Source organism: Perissodus microlepis, chromosome 3 (assembly GCF_051167445.1).
Source record: "Perissodus microlepis isolate ML-2025 ecotype Zambia chromosome 3, ASM5116744v1, whole genome shotgun sequence".
Taxonomy (NCBI): Eukaryota; Metazoa; Chordata; class Actinopteri; order Cichliformes; family Cichlidae; genus Perissodus; species Perissodus microlepis.
Window position 1 is genome coordinate 16,944,907 of NC_140463.1, and position 13,453 is coordinate 16,958,359.

The 13,453-nt window shown below is 38.5% G+C and overlaps 1 protein-coding gene across 3 annotated transcripts in view; it reads right to left on the reverse strand.

Annotated features, from left to right (window-relative positions):
* Window positions 1-2,321: 2,321 nt before the first annotated feature.
* LOC146390220 (uncharacterized) overlaps window positions 2,322-13,453 on the reverse strand; it is a 31,105-nt gene continuing 19,973 nt past the window's right edge. Inside the window, exons 1-6 of one of the 3 annotated variants that reach the window (XM_084923269.1) lie at window positions 6,780-6,911; window positions 4,822-4,949; window positions 3,577-3,936; window positions 2,843-2,929; window positions 2,646-2,752; window positions 2,322-2,563 (exon numbers count right to left, since the gene is read on the reverse strand). In XM_084923269.1, the coding sequence (XP_084779395.1) occupies window positions 2,525-2,563; window positions 2,646-2,752; window positions 2,843-2,929; window positions 3,577-3,936; window positions 4,822-4,888 (660 nt within the window). In that variant the 5' untranslated portion in view covers window positions 4,889-4,949; window positions 6,780-6,911 and the 3' untranslated portion in view covers window positions 2,322-2,524. Of the gene's footprint in view, window positions 2,564-2,645; window positions 2,756-2,842; window positions 2,930-3,576; window positions 3,937-4,821; window positions 4,950-6,779; window positions 6,912-13,453 lie in introns of those variants that run through there. The other 2 variants (XM_084923268.1, XM_084923270.1) reach the window with 2 other exon arrangements.

Here is a 13,453-nt window from a genome sequence, read left to right on the forward strand (position 1 = left end):
CGGCTAAAAGATTAGCACTAAAGACCTACACAGAATATATCCCCATAGACATGCAAATAACACAATTTAAGTTTGATGAGTTTAACTGCAAAGCAGATAATGCTATTAGAAATTGAAATAAAGTAGAAAAACTTACTTTTTGGCATACAAATTACTTTTTTTCATGTTAAATTGTCTGTGTTTGACAAAATGTGCTGATTTTTCACATGTGATAGCAGAACTGAATTGGGCATGCACAGGATGAGTCACATCATTTGAAACTTAGCCCTGATTGGAGAAATTGGAAGTGTTACAACTGACCCACGTTACAACTATCCCCGGTCTCCCCTACTTATTTATTTGCTACTAAAATGTTTTGTTTTCAGTTTTTCAGTTTTTTTTTCAAATGATTCTTATGGGCAGAAATCTGTGCCATCAGAAACTGAATTTGAATAAGTTAAATTTGAATTTGAATTGCTCAGATTGGATCTGAATTGTAACTTGAATAAATGCTTTTGAAAACTGAATTTGAATTAGTCTAATTTGAAATTGAATTTATGGTTTGAAAATGATCATCACTAAATTGAAATTGAATTTTATATTTTGAAAATGAATTGATTTGCTTTGAAACTGCATTTTATCCTTTAAAAATTCAGCTCTCGAATAATTTCAGTTTCACTTCTCACCATTCAGTTTCAGTTCTACAATTCAATTTCAGTTCCAAAATTCAGTTTTTTGGAACTTACATCCGGTTCCGGTTCAAGCGCAGATTAATAGAACTACGTTTTACTAGCGGACCGAAAGTGTTACTGACGGGAATCTACAGCATCTTGAGCTGAATTAAGACTTCAGAAGTCATTCGTCATGTCGAATGACCAGCGGATAAACTCTCAGGTTGGTAATAAATGTATTACATGTATAAGAACAAGCGTCATGTTAACAAATGATAGCCGTAAGGTAACTTTTATGCTTATTGTAGCTGCTAGCTAAAAACGCTAATTTAGCGTAGTTTGCCCTGAATTCAGCTTTGACAAACAAATATGATCGACTGTTTCTAGTAGAATTCCAAAGTTGTCATCTTGGACCCTCTCAGAGCCCTGTATGCTTGCAGAGACCCCTACAGTAGGGAAACATGCAAAACGGTGTCCAAACCTTTGTATTTTAGCTTTATTTATGTCTTACACAGCATCCCAACTCTTTAGCTAACTTAATAACTTTAGCTAAAGTGAATAGTTAGTCTAATTCATTAGTGCAGCATTACTGGATCACCTCTGTTTGAAGTGATATAATATGATATACAACTATCACTGAAACAGCAAACTTTGTAAATAAGCAAACAACACTTCTCATTCTCTAAACGTTTGGCCACAGCTGTAGATTACACTATCAGTGCTTGTTCACTCTTGACAATAATAACATTTCTAAATTTACTTTGTGCATTTACAGGTAAACAATATCTAATATTTTATCTAAATGACTGCTTTGTCTTTGAAAAGGGTGAAGAGCCTGAGGCCGGTGACAGTCCAGTTCTACTCTAAGTACATCCTTACAGTGGCTCACAGGACAAGGCTACATTCCTGTCCTGCCAGAAGAGAAGAGAAACTTCAGAGTCTTCATGCAGTTCAACCACACCTGTCATATTCCATATGACAGGGGTCTCAAACTCCAGTCCTCAAGGGCCAGTGTCATGCAACTTTTCCATGCCCTCGAGGACTGGAGTTTGAGACCCCTGCCGTATGGTGTTCATGCTGTTTTCTACCCCACAGTTACAGCATGTCTGACTGCCTGTTCAGCATATGCAAAAATTTATGAGTTTAAGCATGTGATGACTAAGGCCTTCCATTATGGTGTTTGTCATCACATGTCACAGACATCTGGATGATCATTTGGAATAAACAAAAAACTAAAAACTTGTTACTTCATCTTTTATCTTTATTATTATTATTGTTCTTATTTTACACTTTTCATTGCTGTAGTGCATTTTAATATCCCTGAAACACAACAGATGTACAAAAACTACAAACAGAACTTTCATTCAGTACAATAACAAAAAAAACAACACTAAAAAAAAATTGGACTACCATCAGGCATAAATAAATAAAATACAACAACAGTAATAAAACATTATGATGTGATGACTACACTGATGGCACAACAAAGTTTATACAGACAAACAAAAGCAATAAATCAAGAAAAATCTTCATCTTCTAAATGCTTCTGTTAAAAGAAGGTGAATAAGCCAGGTTGTCAGTCAGTAAATAAACCAACTAAAAACATATTAAAAAAAATGATTATCACAAAAACTCAACCAAACAAAAATGATGCATAGAAAATTCTTGAAGTTTGGAGGAATCTGGTATTTAGCTCCCCGGTCCACAAAGTTGTAGGGTAGATTACATTAAATTCAAAAAAATAAATTAAATTTATTGCTGGACCTGAGTGTGGTTGCTGGTTTGAATCCCTGACCTGACTGCGAAGATCCAGCAAAGATAAATCTCTAACACTCTCAGCTCCATTAAGACCATTATTACTTTGAGTAAAGCAGCTAGACTTGTAGTGGTTGTGTCTCATCCTCTGGATGCTTCTGTTGAAAAATGTAGAGTAATGAGTCAGTCTGACAACACAAGAAGCAACAACATGTTTGTGTTTGTTTGTTTGTTTCTTACTTTTAGCTTCTGAAAAATGTGGCGAGAGAAATATGCAGCAAAACCAGCGAGAGCCACAACTGATAATAAGGTGATGACAGCGACGACCACAGGGACCCTGGATCGACCTGCTGATGTAGAAAACAAAAGAAGGTCACTACAAATACACAAAACCCCAAACAGGGATGACGCAGAAAAAAGTTAGACCGTCTTCTCACCATATCTCACGTCCTCAGGATCTGGAGTGTGGAGGCTTTGGGAAAGCAGCAGCGTTTCCATTGTCGAGGTTTCAGCAAAGTTTGCATCTAGACAAACACAAAAATCATTAGAGTCATAATCAGTTGATAAAAATATATGATGTAAGAACCAGAGTGTTTGAAATTTGATGTTTGAACTACAGAATGACATTGAAATGTCAAGTTGGTACTAATGTCTTTAATCAAATAGCATTCAGTTTATCAAAAGTCAATAAAAAGTTCAACAGGATGTGAATTTCTTTTTAAATTATCGTCACATTTTAAGTTCCTCACACAGTGACAGACACATGGCACAAACTTGCAGTGACAAGTAACAAGAAGATGCTTATTTTCCCACAGATCAAACTGATGATCTTTGAGTCTTTGTACAGTTTGTTTACTGAAGATCAAAATTAATTCAAACTTGTGCCCAACTCTTGTTTTAAAGTAATTAAAGACAAACGCTGTAGAGTTCAAAGAAACCATTTAAAAAATATATAATAATAATAATAATAAAGATAATAAAGCATTCACACTAATTACCATCAGATTCAAGCACATGATGACGAGTCAATGTAAACAAAGAACAAAGAAATATAACCCCTGGTACAGCTGTAAAACAAAACCAATAATCTTCTGTTTATTTGGTGTAACATTTACATATACATTCTTATCTCAAGTTCATTGATCACATGTGTATAAATGAATTGTCTTACCAGAGACGGTGAGTCTGCAGCTGTTGTAGCCGCGGCCATAACCTGTGTCCACCTCACACAGGTACAGACCCGAGTCCTCAGTCCTGAGTCTGGACAGCTGGAGTCTGAGTCGTCCTTCTCTGAGGGCGTCTTTGTCACTCTGGACTCGTCCTGAAAACTTTTTGTCCTGATCCTCTGAGAACTCGACACCATCAAAAAGATGATAAAAAGTCCAGTATTTATGGCCATTATTCAGGATACAGAAGACCTTCAGTGCTGAGATGGACGTGTCTGGTTTGGTGGTGAACGTCCACTCCAGTGTGATGTCGTGGTTCTCCTCTGCCTGATAGGAGCTCTGTGTCACATCCACTACAAATGATCCTGTTGAGGAGACAGAGAGGAGCAGACACACTCACAACTTTATACAACATCAGAACTTTTTTTCCTGACATGCTCCTGTCCATATTGTACATTACTGACATATATGTGAAATTTCAAACTAATTGAAAATCTTATTGTTTGCTGAGGATACAAACTTGGTTTGACTATAATAAATCAACATTGAAACTGAGTACAAACAAAATTGATAATATTTGGGAATCGCACATATTCGACCAATAGAAAAAAATAAAATAAAATATATATATATATATATATATATATATATATATATATACACACACACACACATACATGTACACACGCACGCGCACACATACACACACACACAGTATTGTCCCATTAGACTTCCTTGAATTATATATTGTGTAAGTGTGGGGAAACACATACATTCTGCAAAGAAGAGCAATAAGGATAATAAGTAAAACCACTTCAAGAGAACCAGCAAATCCACTTTTCCTTAAATGCAATATTCTTAAATTTAAAGACTTGGTTGACGTCAGAACTGCACAATGTACAAAGCAGCAAATAAATCTTTGTCCCACAACATCCAGAACTTGTTCCAAATAAGACCAAATACTCATGACCTGGTAGGAATGCTTATGTTAAGCAAGACAGTAGCAAGGACTAAATTAAAATATCCCAGCATTAAATTTGGTCTGCGAAATAAACCGTGCAGCTTGTGAATACAAAGCTGTGGAAGTATTGAGCTGCATTTCATTGCTTTCAATTCTTTGTAGGAAAATGTGAAATGGATGCAGTGATTTATTGAAATGTCTGCTAACATTCATGGAAATACAGTAAATAAGGTAAACACAGAGTCTGTGCAATACCAATGAACTAGAACGTAATAGAAACGTTATTTACCTTTAACAAAATCCAAGTAAAGAATTGAAGTCCACAGTGGGACCACAAGGAAAGGAATGAAATCCATGATGTCATCTTCTTAACAGTCTGTGGGGATCCAGATCTTCTTCTTCATCTTCACATTCAGGCTGCAGACAAAAATATAACTGTTACATCTCAACACACAGACATGCTGCATGTTCAGCAGCATGTCAGCCGCTACAATACTGACCAACTAGTAATGTTAGCTGGTGGCTGCGAGCAACAACAACAACAACCAACAGAAATCTACTAAGTTCAAGAGTGAGGGGAATCCTGAGCAACACCTAAAAATCTCTAAAACGATTGAAAACTAAACTGAAATCAGAAAAATACAACACAGTGAGCAGCATGCAGAGATAATTTACAGGAACATGCTTTAGAAATCCCCACAAAGCATCATAAATCTGTTTTTATTTATTCTGAACAGGAAAGTGTGGTCAAATCTGGCAAAATCAGACAAAAATCAAATGTTGCTGGATTAAAAAAAACTAAGTTTTTCTTTTCTAAATGAAATTCTGTGTAAGAAACTGACTGAACCTCTGTTACATGGAAACACCATCACGGTTTTCCAGCAGTGAAGATTTTACCAACTGTGTTTGCAGGAGCAGCTGACGTCTTCATCTCTGATAAACAGCACATTAGTGGGAAAAGCTTAAACAAATGGTTGGATTTCAGTTGAATCCAGTGACGTCTGTATAGATATTTATCTCTAGGACAGAAAAGTTACAAGCACCAAAACAGCAGTGAAGACTGAGGCATGCATCAATAATTTATAGTTCAGTTTGTTCAAGATTATGGGAGTTTGCTGGAGCTGAGACAGAGGCAGTATGGCAGTGAGTCAAACCAGACGCTCCGGTCTGATCAGTTTGTAAAAGCATTTGTTCTTCAGCACACTACAAACACAGGTGAGCTGATGCATGGCATCAGATCAGTACAGATTACAATAAGGTTAAAACCATTCTGAGATACCAATAACAGAGCAACAGCAGCCAACAGTATAACTCCTCATTCTATACTATAATTTACATAAATAGTTCATAGATGAATTCTTGGCCTCTCAGCAGAGAAAAAAAGAATGCTTCAGTGGGACAGAATGAGCCAAACATTAATCGTATCATATCAAGTTTGGTATCATAACTTTAGTTTCTGTGCTCTACATTCAGCACAAGTCTCTGGGGTGAGCAGTTCACATTGAAATAACTGCAAATGACCTGCAGCCTCTGTCTGTGTGGAAGATCGGGGTTTTCACAACTTTGTCGACACACAATCTACACTACAAGACACATCTGTCATTATTATTGCTTTTGAACAAAGATCCTCAGACTGAGGAAAGAAGAATGTAAGTTTTAAAACATCAGCTGTTGTCCAGAAATAATTCTGAGCAGATTTTATGTTTGCAGATTTATTTCCTTACGGTAATAAAAATATGTGTCTGAAATCTCTATTACATGATATTGGGATATAGACTGCAGCTCACTAAATCCTGTCTATCCATGTTATACTGTAGCTATATTTTATGTGTGTAATATCATTATTGTAACCAATGATAGTGACTGTAGCTGACTGAACTCTGGAAGTACATCACATTTTATAGTCTTGTTTTAGGGGTTGACTAACAGTATATGACTTTTTACCCGCAGTGGAAACCATAAATCATTTATTGGTCATTAATAATGTTTATGATTTAGCTACTGTAATATGTATTAACATCATAAATCGTGACACAGTCTTCTTCCACTCAAAGTGCATGGGCTGCTATTAGAAGTTAAAGGCGTCAGTAATATTTTGCAGCATAGCTGAGAATAGTTTAACTCTGGACCAACCTGCTGTGACAAACCAGCGATTATTTCACCCACTCCTTGCAGACACGACAGTCATAGTACCCACTAAAGTTAGCTTTAAGCTGAAAGCAGAGTTTAAGTAAAACATCGGTTTACCTTGAACAGGTGTGATTAAGAAAGCCGAGCACAAGATTAAAGTCCAGAGTGGAAAAGTGTAAGAAGACGAGCTGAGCCGGGACATAATAACAAGTGCAGAGACTGACAGGGCGACTCGGACTTCCTCCGCTCCTAAACGCGACTGCTGAGTGGCTGTCAGGGAGACGCTCTTATTAAGACGTCATGCGTAATTTTGGGGCGTGTCATTGGTCGCCATGAGGACACAACAAAAACATTCCCAGATCTCTTTTGGTTTATCCAGTTGCTAAAGTCCCACACCTCCTGTTTGCGGCTCTGGGACTGAGGTTTACTGGGTTTGCGCCCCGTGTCATGAAACAGTATGACTGAAGCTGTGTTGTAATCACCAGTGACATAGTAGCGTGTAGTATAGTCTAACAGAGTTAGAGAACAGCTTAATGAATTTCCTCAAAATTGATGTGGACAAATACCGCAACTCCATTGTTACTCCAGGTCCCAAATCGCTGCACAGTGCATGCCTCAGCAAAAGAAAATAATCCCAAGATGGAGAATTGAATGTGCAGTTGTATCACACACTGTTGATGACAACTGTGGGCTGTTATCTTTGTACCAGTTGCCAGAGTAAAGAGGGAACCCAGGTAATGTTCCCTCTAATTTTTCATGTATCTGAGCGAATACACAAACTCCCTGAGCGGTCCCTTGGACCACTGTGAGCAACAGCAGACGTGTGCACTGTGGTCACGCCAGCATCAAATCCATCCAGGTTACATGGTTTATTAAAATAATCAAATTACAGCATTTACATTTATGTTAGACTACTTTTAATTAACTGCTTTAGCCCACTTACAATGAAAATTAAAAAAAATCTTGTTCATGACCTGTGTAGTATGTTAACACTGTTGGAAGTAAAAATAACTTGAACTCCAATTTTGAAAACACGTGTTTAAAAAAAAAACGTGTTTAAAAAAAAACGTGTTTAAAAAAAACAAAAACAAAAAACTGTCATATGCTGTGGGAGTGTCTGAAACTGCAGTTCACTGAACAAAAGTTCAGTGAACTTTTGTTCACTGAACAAAAGTTCAGTGAACTTTTGTGCTGTCGCTCCCGTGTCGACCTTCTTCTCAGTTTTGGACTCATGCTCATGAGTTTTGCATTTGGGTCCTTATCTGCCTGCACAGAGCTAGTTCATGATAGAATCAGTGCAAAAAGGGCGTAAACACAAAGCGCGGACCCGCCAAAACATCAGAATCAGTGAGATGTCGCCTTTCTCACCCGACGGCACGGACACGATCAGGGCTGAAAGCCAACAGCTTTCCAAAACTGAGTCCAGAAATATACAAAAACAGTTCAAAACAAAAAAATGCTGGAGTCCAAGGAGGCAGTGTCCATGGAGATCAGAAGGTCGACGCGGGAGCGACAGCACAAAAGTTCACAGTTCTGTTCCTGGGTGGAAGACGGCGGTGACTCCACATCTCGTTGGCATTCAGATAAAGAGCTTTGTAGTCTTAAAAACTCAATGCACTAAAGCACTAAAACATCTTTGTGTAATAAACTTCATATTAAACCTTTGGGGTCCAGGGTCCAAAACAAAATATCCATCAAGGGCACAGGAGCACAGGGAACAGTCCAAAACCAAATGTCCACCAACAAGACAGGAGCTCAAGGAACAGTTCATTATAAGCTATTATAAGTTCAGGGGGTTGGCCCCCGGGGGCCGATGGCTCAATAGCTCATAATTGGTCTTCTGTAAATATATTGAAGGTCTTCACCCTCTCCACCAGAATCCCGCTGATGTATAATTGGGGGTCCTGGTGAAGAGCGTGTACAAGAGTGGACTGAGCACACAGCCTTGGGGAGTCGCTGTGCTCACTATCTTTGTACCTGATGTCATTGTACCAACTCTGACTGCCTGAGGTCTGCCTGTAAGGAAGTCAAGTCAAGTCAAGTCAAGTCAAGAAAGCCTACAGTGGCTTGCAAAAGTATTCGGCCCCCTTGAACTTTTCCACATTTTGTCACATTACAGCCACAAACATGAATCAATTTTATTGGAATTCCACATGAAAGACCAATACAAAGTGGTGTACACGTGAGAAGTGGAACGAAAATCATACATGATTCCAAACATTTTTTACAAATAAATAACTGCAAAGTGGGGTGTGCATAATTATTCAGCCCCCTGAGTCAATACTTTGTGGAACCACCTTTTGCTGCAATTACAGCTGCCAGTCTTTTGGGGTATGTCTCTACCAGCTTTGCACATCTAGAGACTGAAATCCTTGGCCAGTCTGATCAGCAGCTGAAGTTCATTCAGTAAACAGATGTGACAGAACAGCTGGATGTCTGTCAGTAATCAGCAGCTGATGTGAAACGTGAAGAAAAAAAAAAACTTAAATAATAACAAAAATAAAAAACTGAAATAATACAGACAGCATGAACATCTCTTCAATTTGTTATGAATACACTGTTACCATAAAACAATCTACAGCACAAAATATAAACCATTTAGAAATCATAATAAAAATCAAAGTTGGTGGAAGCAGGTCTTGATTTAGGAGATTGCTGCCATCTACTGGCTGATCTGCAGTTATGCTGTTTGATGAGACCCCTGAAGTTCTCAGAACATTTTATGTGCTGTCCAGTATCTGCTGCACCACCCATGGGAAGTATTTCAATCATCAGTGACTTCAAAGTTTGTCTCCTTCAGTCTCACAGAAACATAAAGGATCAACTAATTTAATTACTTTATATTAACAAGGTTAAATATATTGCATAGTTTAGAATATAACATATATTTAAACACTGTAGTCCAAAAAAACATATTCACCAATAGGGCTGCCGCAATTAGTCGACTATTAAAAATGTCGACAACTAATTTAATTGTCGACATGTCATTTGAAGCTTTGTAAAATCCTGAAAGACGCAGGAATAAGTAGTAGGATTTAAGAGTGTAATAACCAACTGAAACAGAAGAGGGCAGCACTGCATGTCCAGGGATGCCAGCTGTTAAACCCCAAAGAAGAAGAAGAAGCAGCGTCCGGTTTCATACCTGTGTCCAAATTTAGCGGCCTGGGTCGCTCAGACCCAGGGTCCCTGACAGAGACAATCTGAAAATTTCATTAAAAGTTTAATAAACTATCATCTTGTCTTTTTTTTAGTTAGCACATACCTTAAACACTTAAAGCTGTAAGCTAATGATAGTTACATAAGAGCAGATGCATGTTGGTGCAATAAGCTGTACGTTTTACGTCCAATGGATGATGATCTGATTAGTCGATTAATCGCAAAAATAATTGGTGACTAGTCGACTATCAAAATAATTGTTTAAGGCAGCCCTACTCACCAATAAAACATTTTCCAAAACACAAAATTGAAACTTTTTGTCATTGACATTGTGCACATGTGCAATGTTAAACACTGACCCTGGATCAGAGTCTATCGTTCAGTATTTAGTCAAACGTGTTGAGTTTGATGAGCAGCTCACAGCTGGAGCTCTGTGTGTTCAGTCTGAAGGTTTCAGGTAAACCAGCCTGTAGCTCCAGGTCGGCTGCACAGTTTGTGACAAACATCAGAGCTCCGTCTGTTCACATCAGGCTGCTCTCATCCTTCCTTCTACTACCACATTTATAAACAATATAATGAATGAGTGATTTTGTAAACTGTAAAGTTATTTTGTTTTTACCTTTGGTCTCTTCCTTCAGCTCTGGTGGTTGGAGACTTCCAGGTTGCTGAGTAGTTTCTGTCTTCCCAGGCCTTGATTCTAAGATAAAATAAAATAAAATAAAAATACTTTGTAATAAATTGAAAACTGATCTAATATTATGACAGTGAATTAAGTTGCTCACACAGTTTTATTTCTACCAAGTGGAAACTTACAAAACTGAAATATGAAACCAACAATGAAGAACCCAAAAACAAAAACAATGTTGTGATCAGAGGAACAGTTTGTAGCTCTTCAGTGTTGGTTTCATCACATGTCCTGATGAAGCTGCTCAGTAACAGTGTCACTGAGGTTGGACACTGTGGATTTCTGTGGTCGACTCAGACTCTGAGGCCTCCTTCAGGGATGTTACCTGGACCAGCAGCTCCATGAAGAATTAGCCTCACGTGTGTGTAAGCCACAAAGACTCTTGTGTTAAAAAGTCCAACTTAAAGCAGAAATGATCATGTTTACAGTCTTCTGCATGAACCAGTGTTGGTCTCCATGGATACTTTCATATCATCTATTCAATTCAATTCAATTCAATTTTATTTATATAGCGCCAAATCACAACAAAAGTCGCCTCAAGGCGCTTCATAGATACAGAGAAAAACCCAACAATCATATGACCCCCTATGAGCAAGCACTTTGGCGACAGTGGGAAGGAAAAACTCCCTTTTAACAGGAAGAAACCTCCGGCAGAACCAGGCTCAGGGAGGGGCGGCCATCTGCTGCGACCGGTTGGGGTGAGAGAAGGAAGACAGGATAAAAGACATGCTGCGGAAGAGAGACAGAGGTTAATAACAGATATGATTCAATGCAGAGAGGTCTATTAATACATAGTGAGTGAGAAAGGTGACTGGAAAGGAAAAACTCAATGCATCTTGGGAATCCCCCGGCAGCCTACGTCTATTGCAGCATAACTAAGGGAGGATTCAGGGTCACCTGGTCCAGCCCTAACTATATGCTTTAGCAAAAAGGAAAGTTCTCTGTGTAGACTTCCTATATGTCTGTGACTGTCTGTCTGTGTGATGCAGTTTATGGATGTAATTTAACTACACAGTTTTTCTGGTAATTCTATTAAAAATGCTCCAAAAGGAAACATCAGCTCTAGAACAGTGAAGAAGATCCAGTTCATGGACTCAAGTCAGTGAAAGTGGGGCTACAGCTGCTGGTGTCTGAAACTCCATCAGTCAAACAGGATATTTATAAAGACACTGTTGTTATGAAAGTGGAAACTAAAGATTTTTTTGAAAGCCTGTAACAATTATACACACCAATTTTATCTCAGGTTTGAACCATAATTAACGTTAACAGCTCACAGCGATCACATGTGTATAAATGAATTGTCTTACCAGAGACGGTGACTCTGCAGCTGTTGTAGCCGCGGCCATAACCTGTGTCCACCTCACACAGGTACAGACCCGAGTCCTCAGTCCTGAGTCTGGACAGCTGGAGTCTGATTCGTCCTTCTCTTTTTTTCCCCTTTTTTTTCCTCTTTTTTTCCTTTTTTTCCCCTTTCTTTCCTTTAGTTTTTATGCATCAAACACATGAACTGGTTTTATTGACCAAGTTTATTAAAATAAGGAAACTGTTTTTTTATTTGTCATCATACATGATACAAAATTCAAACAAGAAAAACATATATACAGACAGTGTACATACTAATATACATGTTTATACTCAGTGTTCGGGAGTAACGGAATACATGTACCGCCGTTACGTATTTAAAATACAAAATATGAGTAACTGTATTCCGTTACAGTTACCGTTTAAAAAGGTGGTATTTAGAATACAGTTACTTTGTTGAAATAAATGGATTACACGGCGGTACTTTCCTGTGTCATATTGTCGCAGGTCAGGACTGTTTGGGTTTTGTTTGACAGCTACGTTATGTTGTTCCAGGTGGCAGCGTTACGGTTGCCATGGTTACAGGGTGACGCTCTCTCTCTGCGTGTTTCCTGGGTGAGAGAGCGCCTTTTTGTTGTTGTTGTTGTGCTAAGCTAATAGGCAGAATGCTACAGACATAGCTCTAAAGAATGTAGCCTCATAGGCAGTGTAGTCCGTGCTGCAGGGAGAATGGACTGTCATACCCGTTATGTGTCTGTGAGCGAGGGAGGGAGAAAAAGGAAAAGTACGAGCTGTCATCGAGCAAAAACGGGAGCTGGAAGCATGTAAATATAATAATAACCACTGCAGCCAAAAAGAGTACCTGACGAGCCCAGTTGTAAGTGAGCTATTAAGACTCGACTGTACGCTGTGTTCGTGTTTTCCTCCGAAACAATAAGTTCCTTTGGAGCAACCTTTCAACGCCTCTCTTTGTCTCTGGCTAACAAAGTTGACCCAGATAACAAAGTAAAGCTAGTTTTCGGCCACGAGCCTGACACGGAACCCGCCGTATTAGCCAGAGGTCCCTTTACTACGGTTCAGAGCCGCGGACCGTCAGTAACAGTAATAAATCACAGCAATAGTACATTCACATAGTTGTAAACAGCATATATTAAGTAATCCAAAGTATTCAGAATACGTTACTCTCATCGAGTAACGTAACGGAATACGTTACAAAATACATTTTGGGGCATGTATTCTGTAATCTGTAATGGAATACATTTTAAAAGTAACCTTCCCAACACTGTTTATACTATAAATATAACAAGAATAACACTATGTGGGTAGATTTTACAGGATGCTGCCATCTACTGGCTGATCGGCAGAAATGCTGTTTGTCAGAAATCTGTTTTTTATGACATCACTGAAACCTCCAGTCAGAGTTTATATCGTGCTGTCCAGTTGATCTAGTCCTCCACTCATCATTCATAGCAAGTTTTTTAACCCACTTAAAGTGAATAATGTTAATGCTTTGGAAATCTTGTTCAACTCAATCCAGCTGGTTTATCTCAGAATGAGTTGGCAGATGAGTTGTTCAGCTTCAGATCAGACTGAAGCCCTGAATCTAACAGCATTGTTACCTTGTTCAGTGAGTTGGGTGTAATTTGTG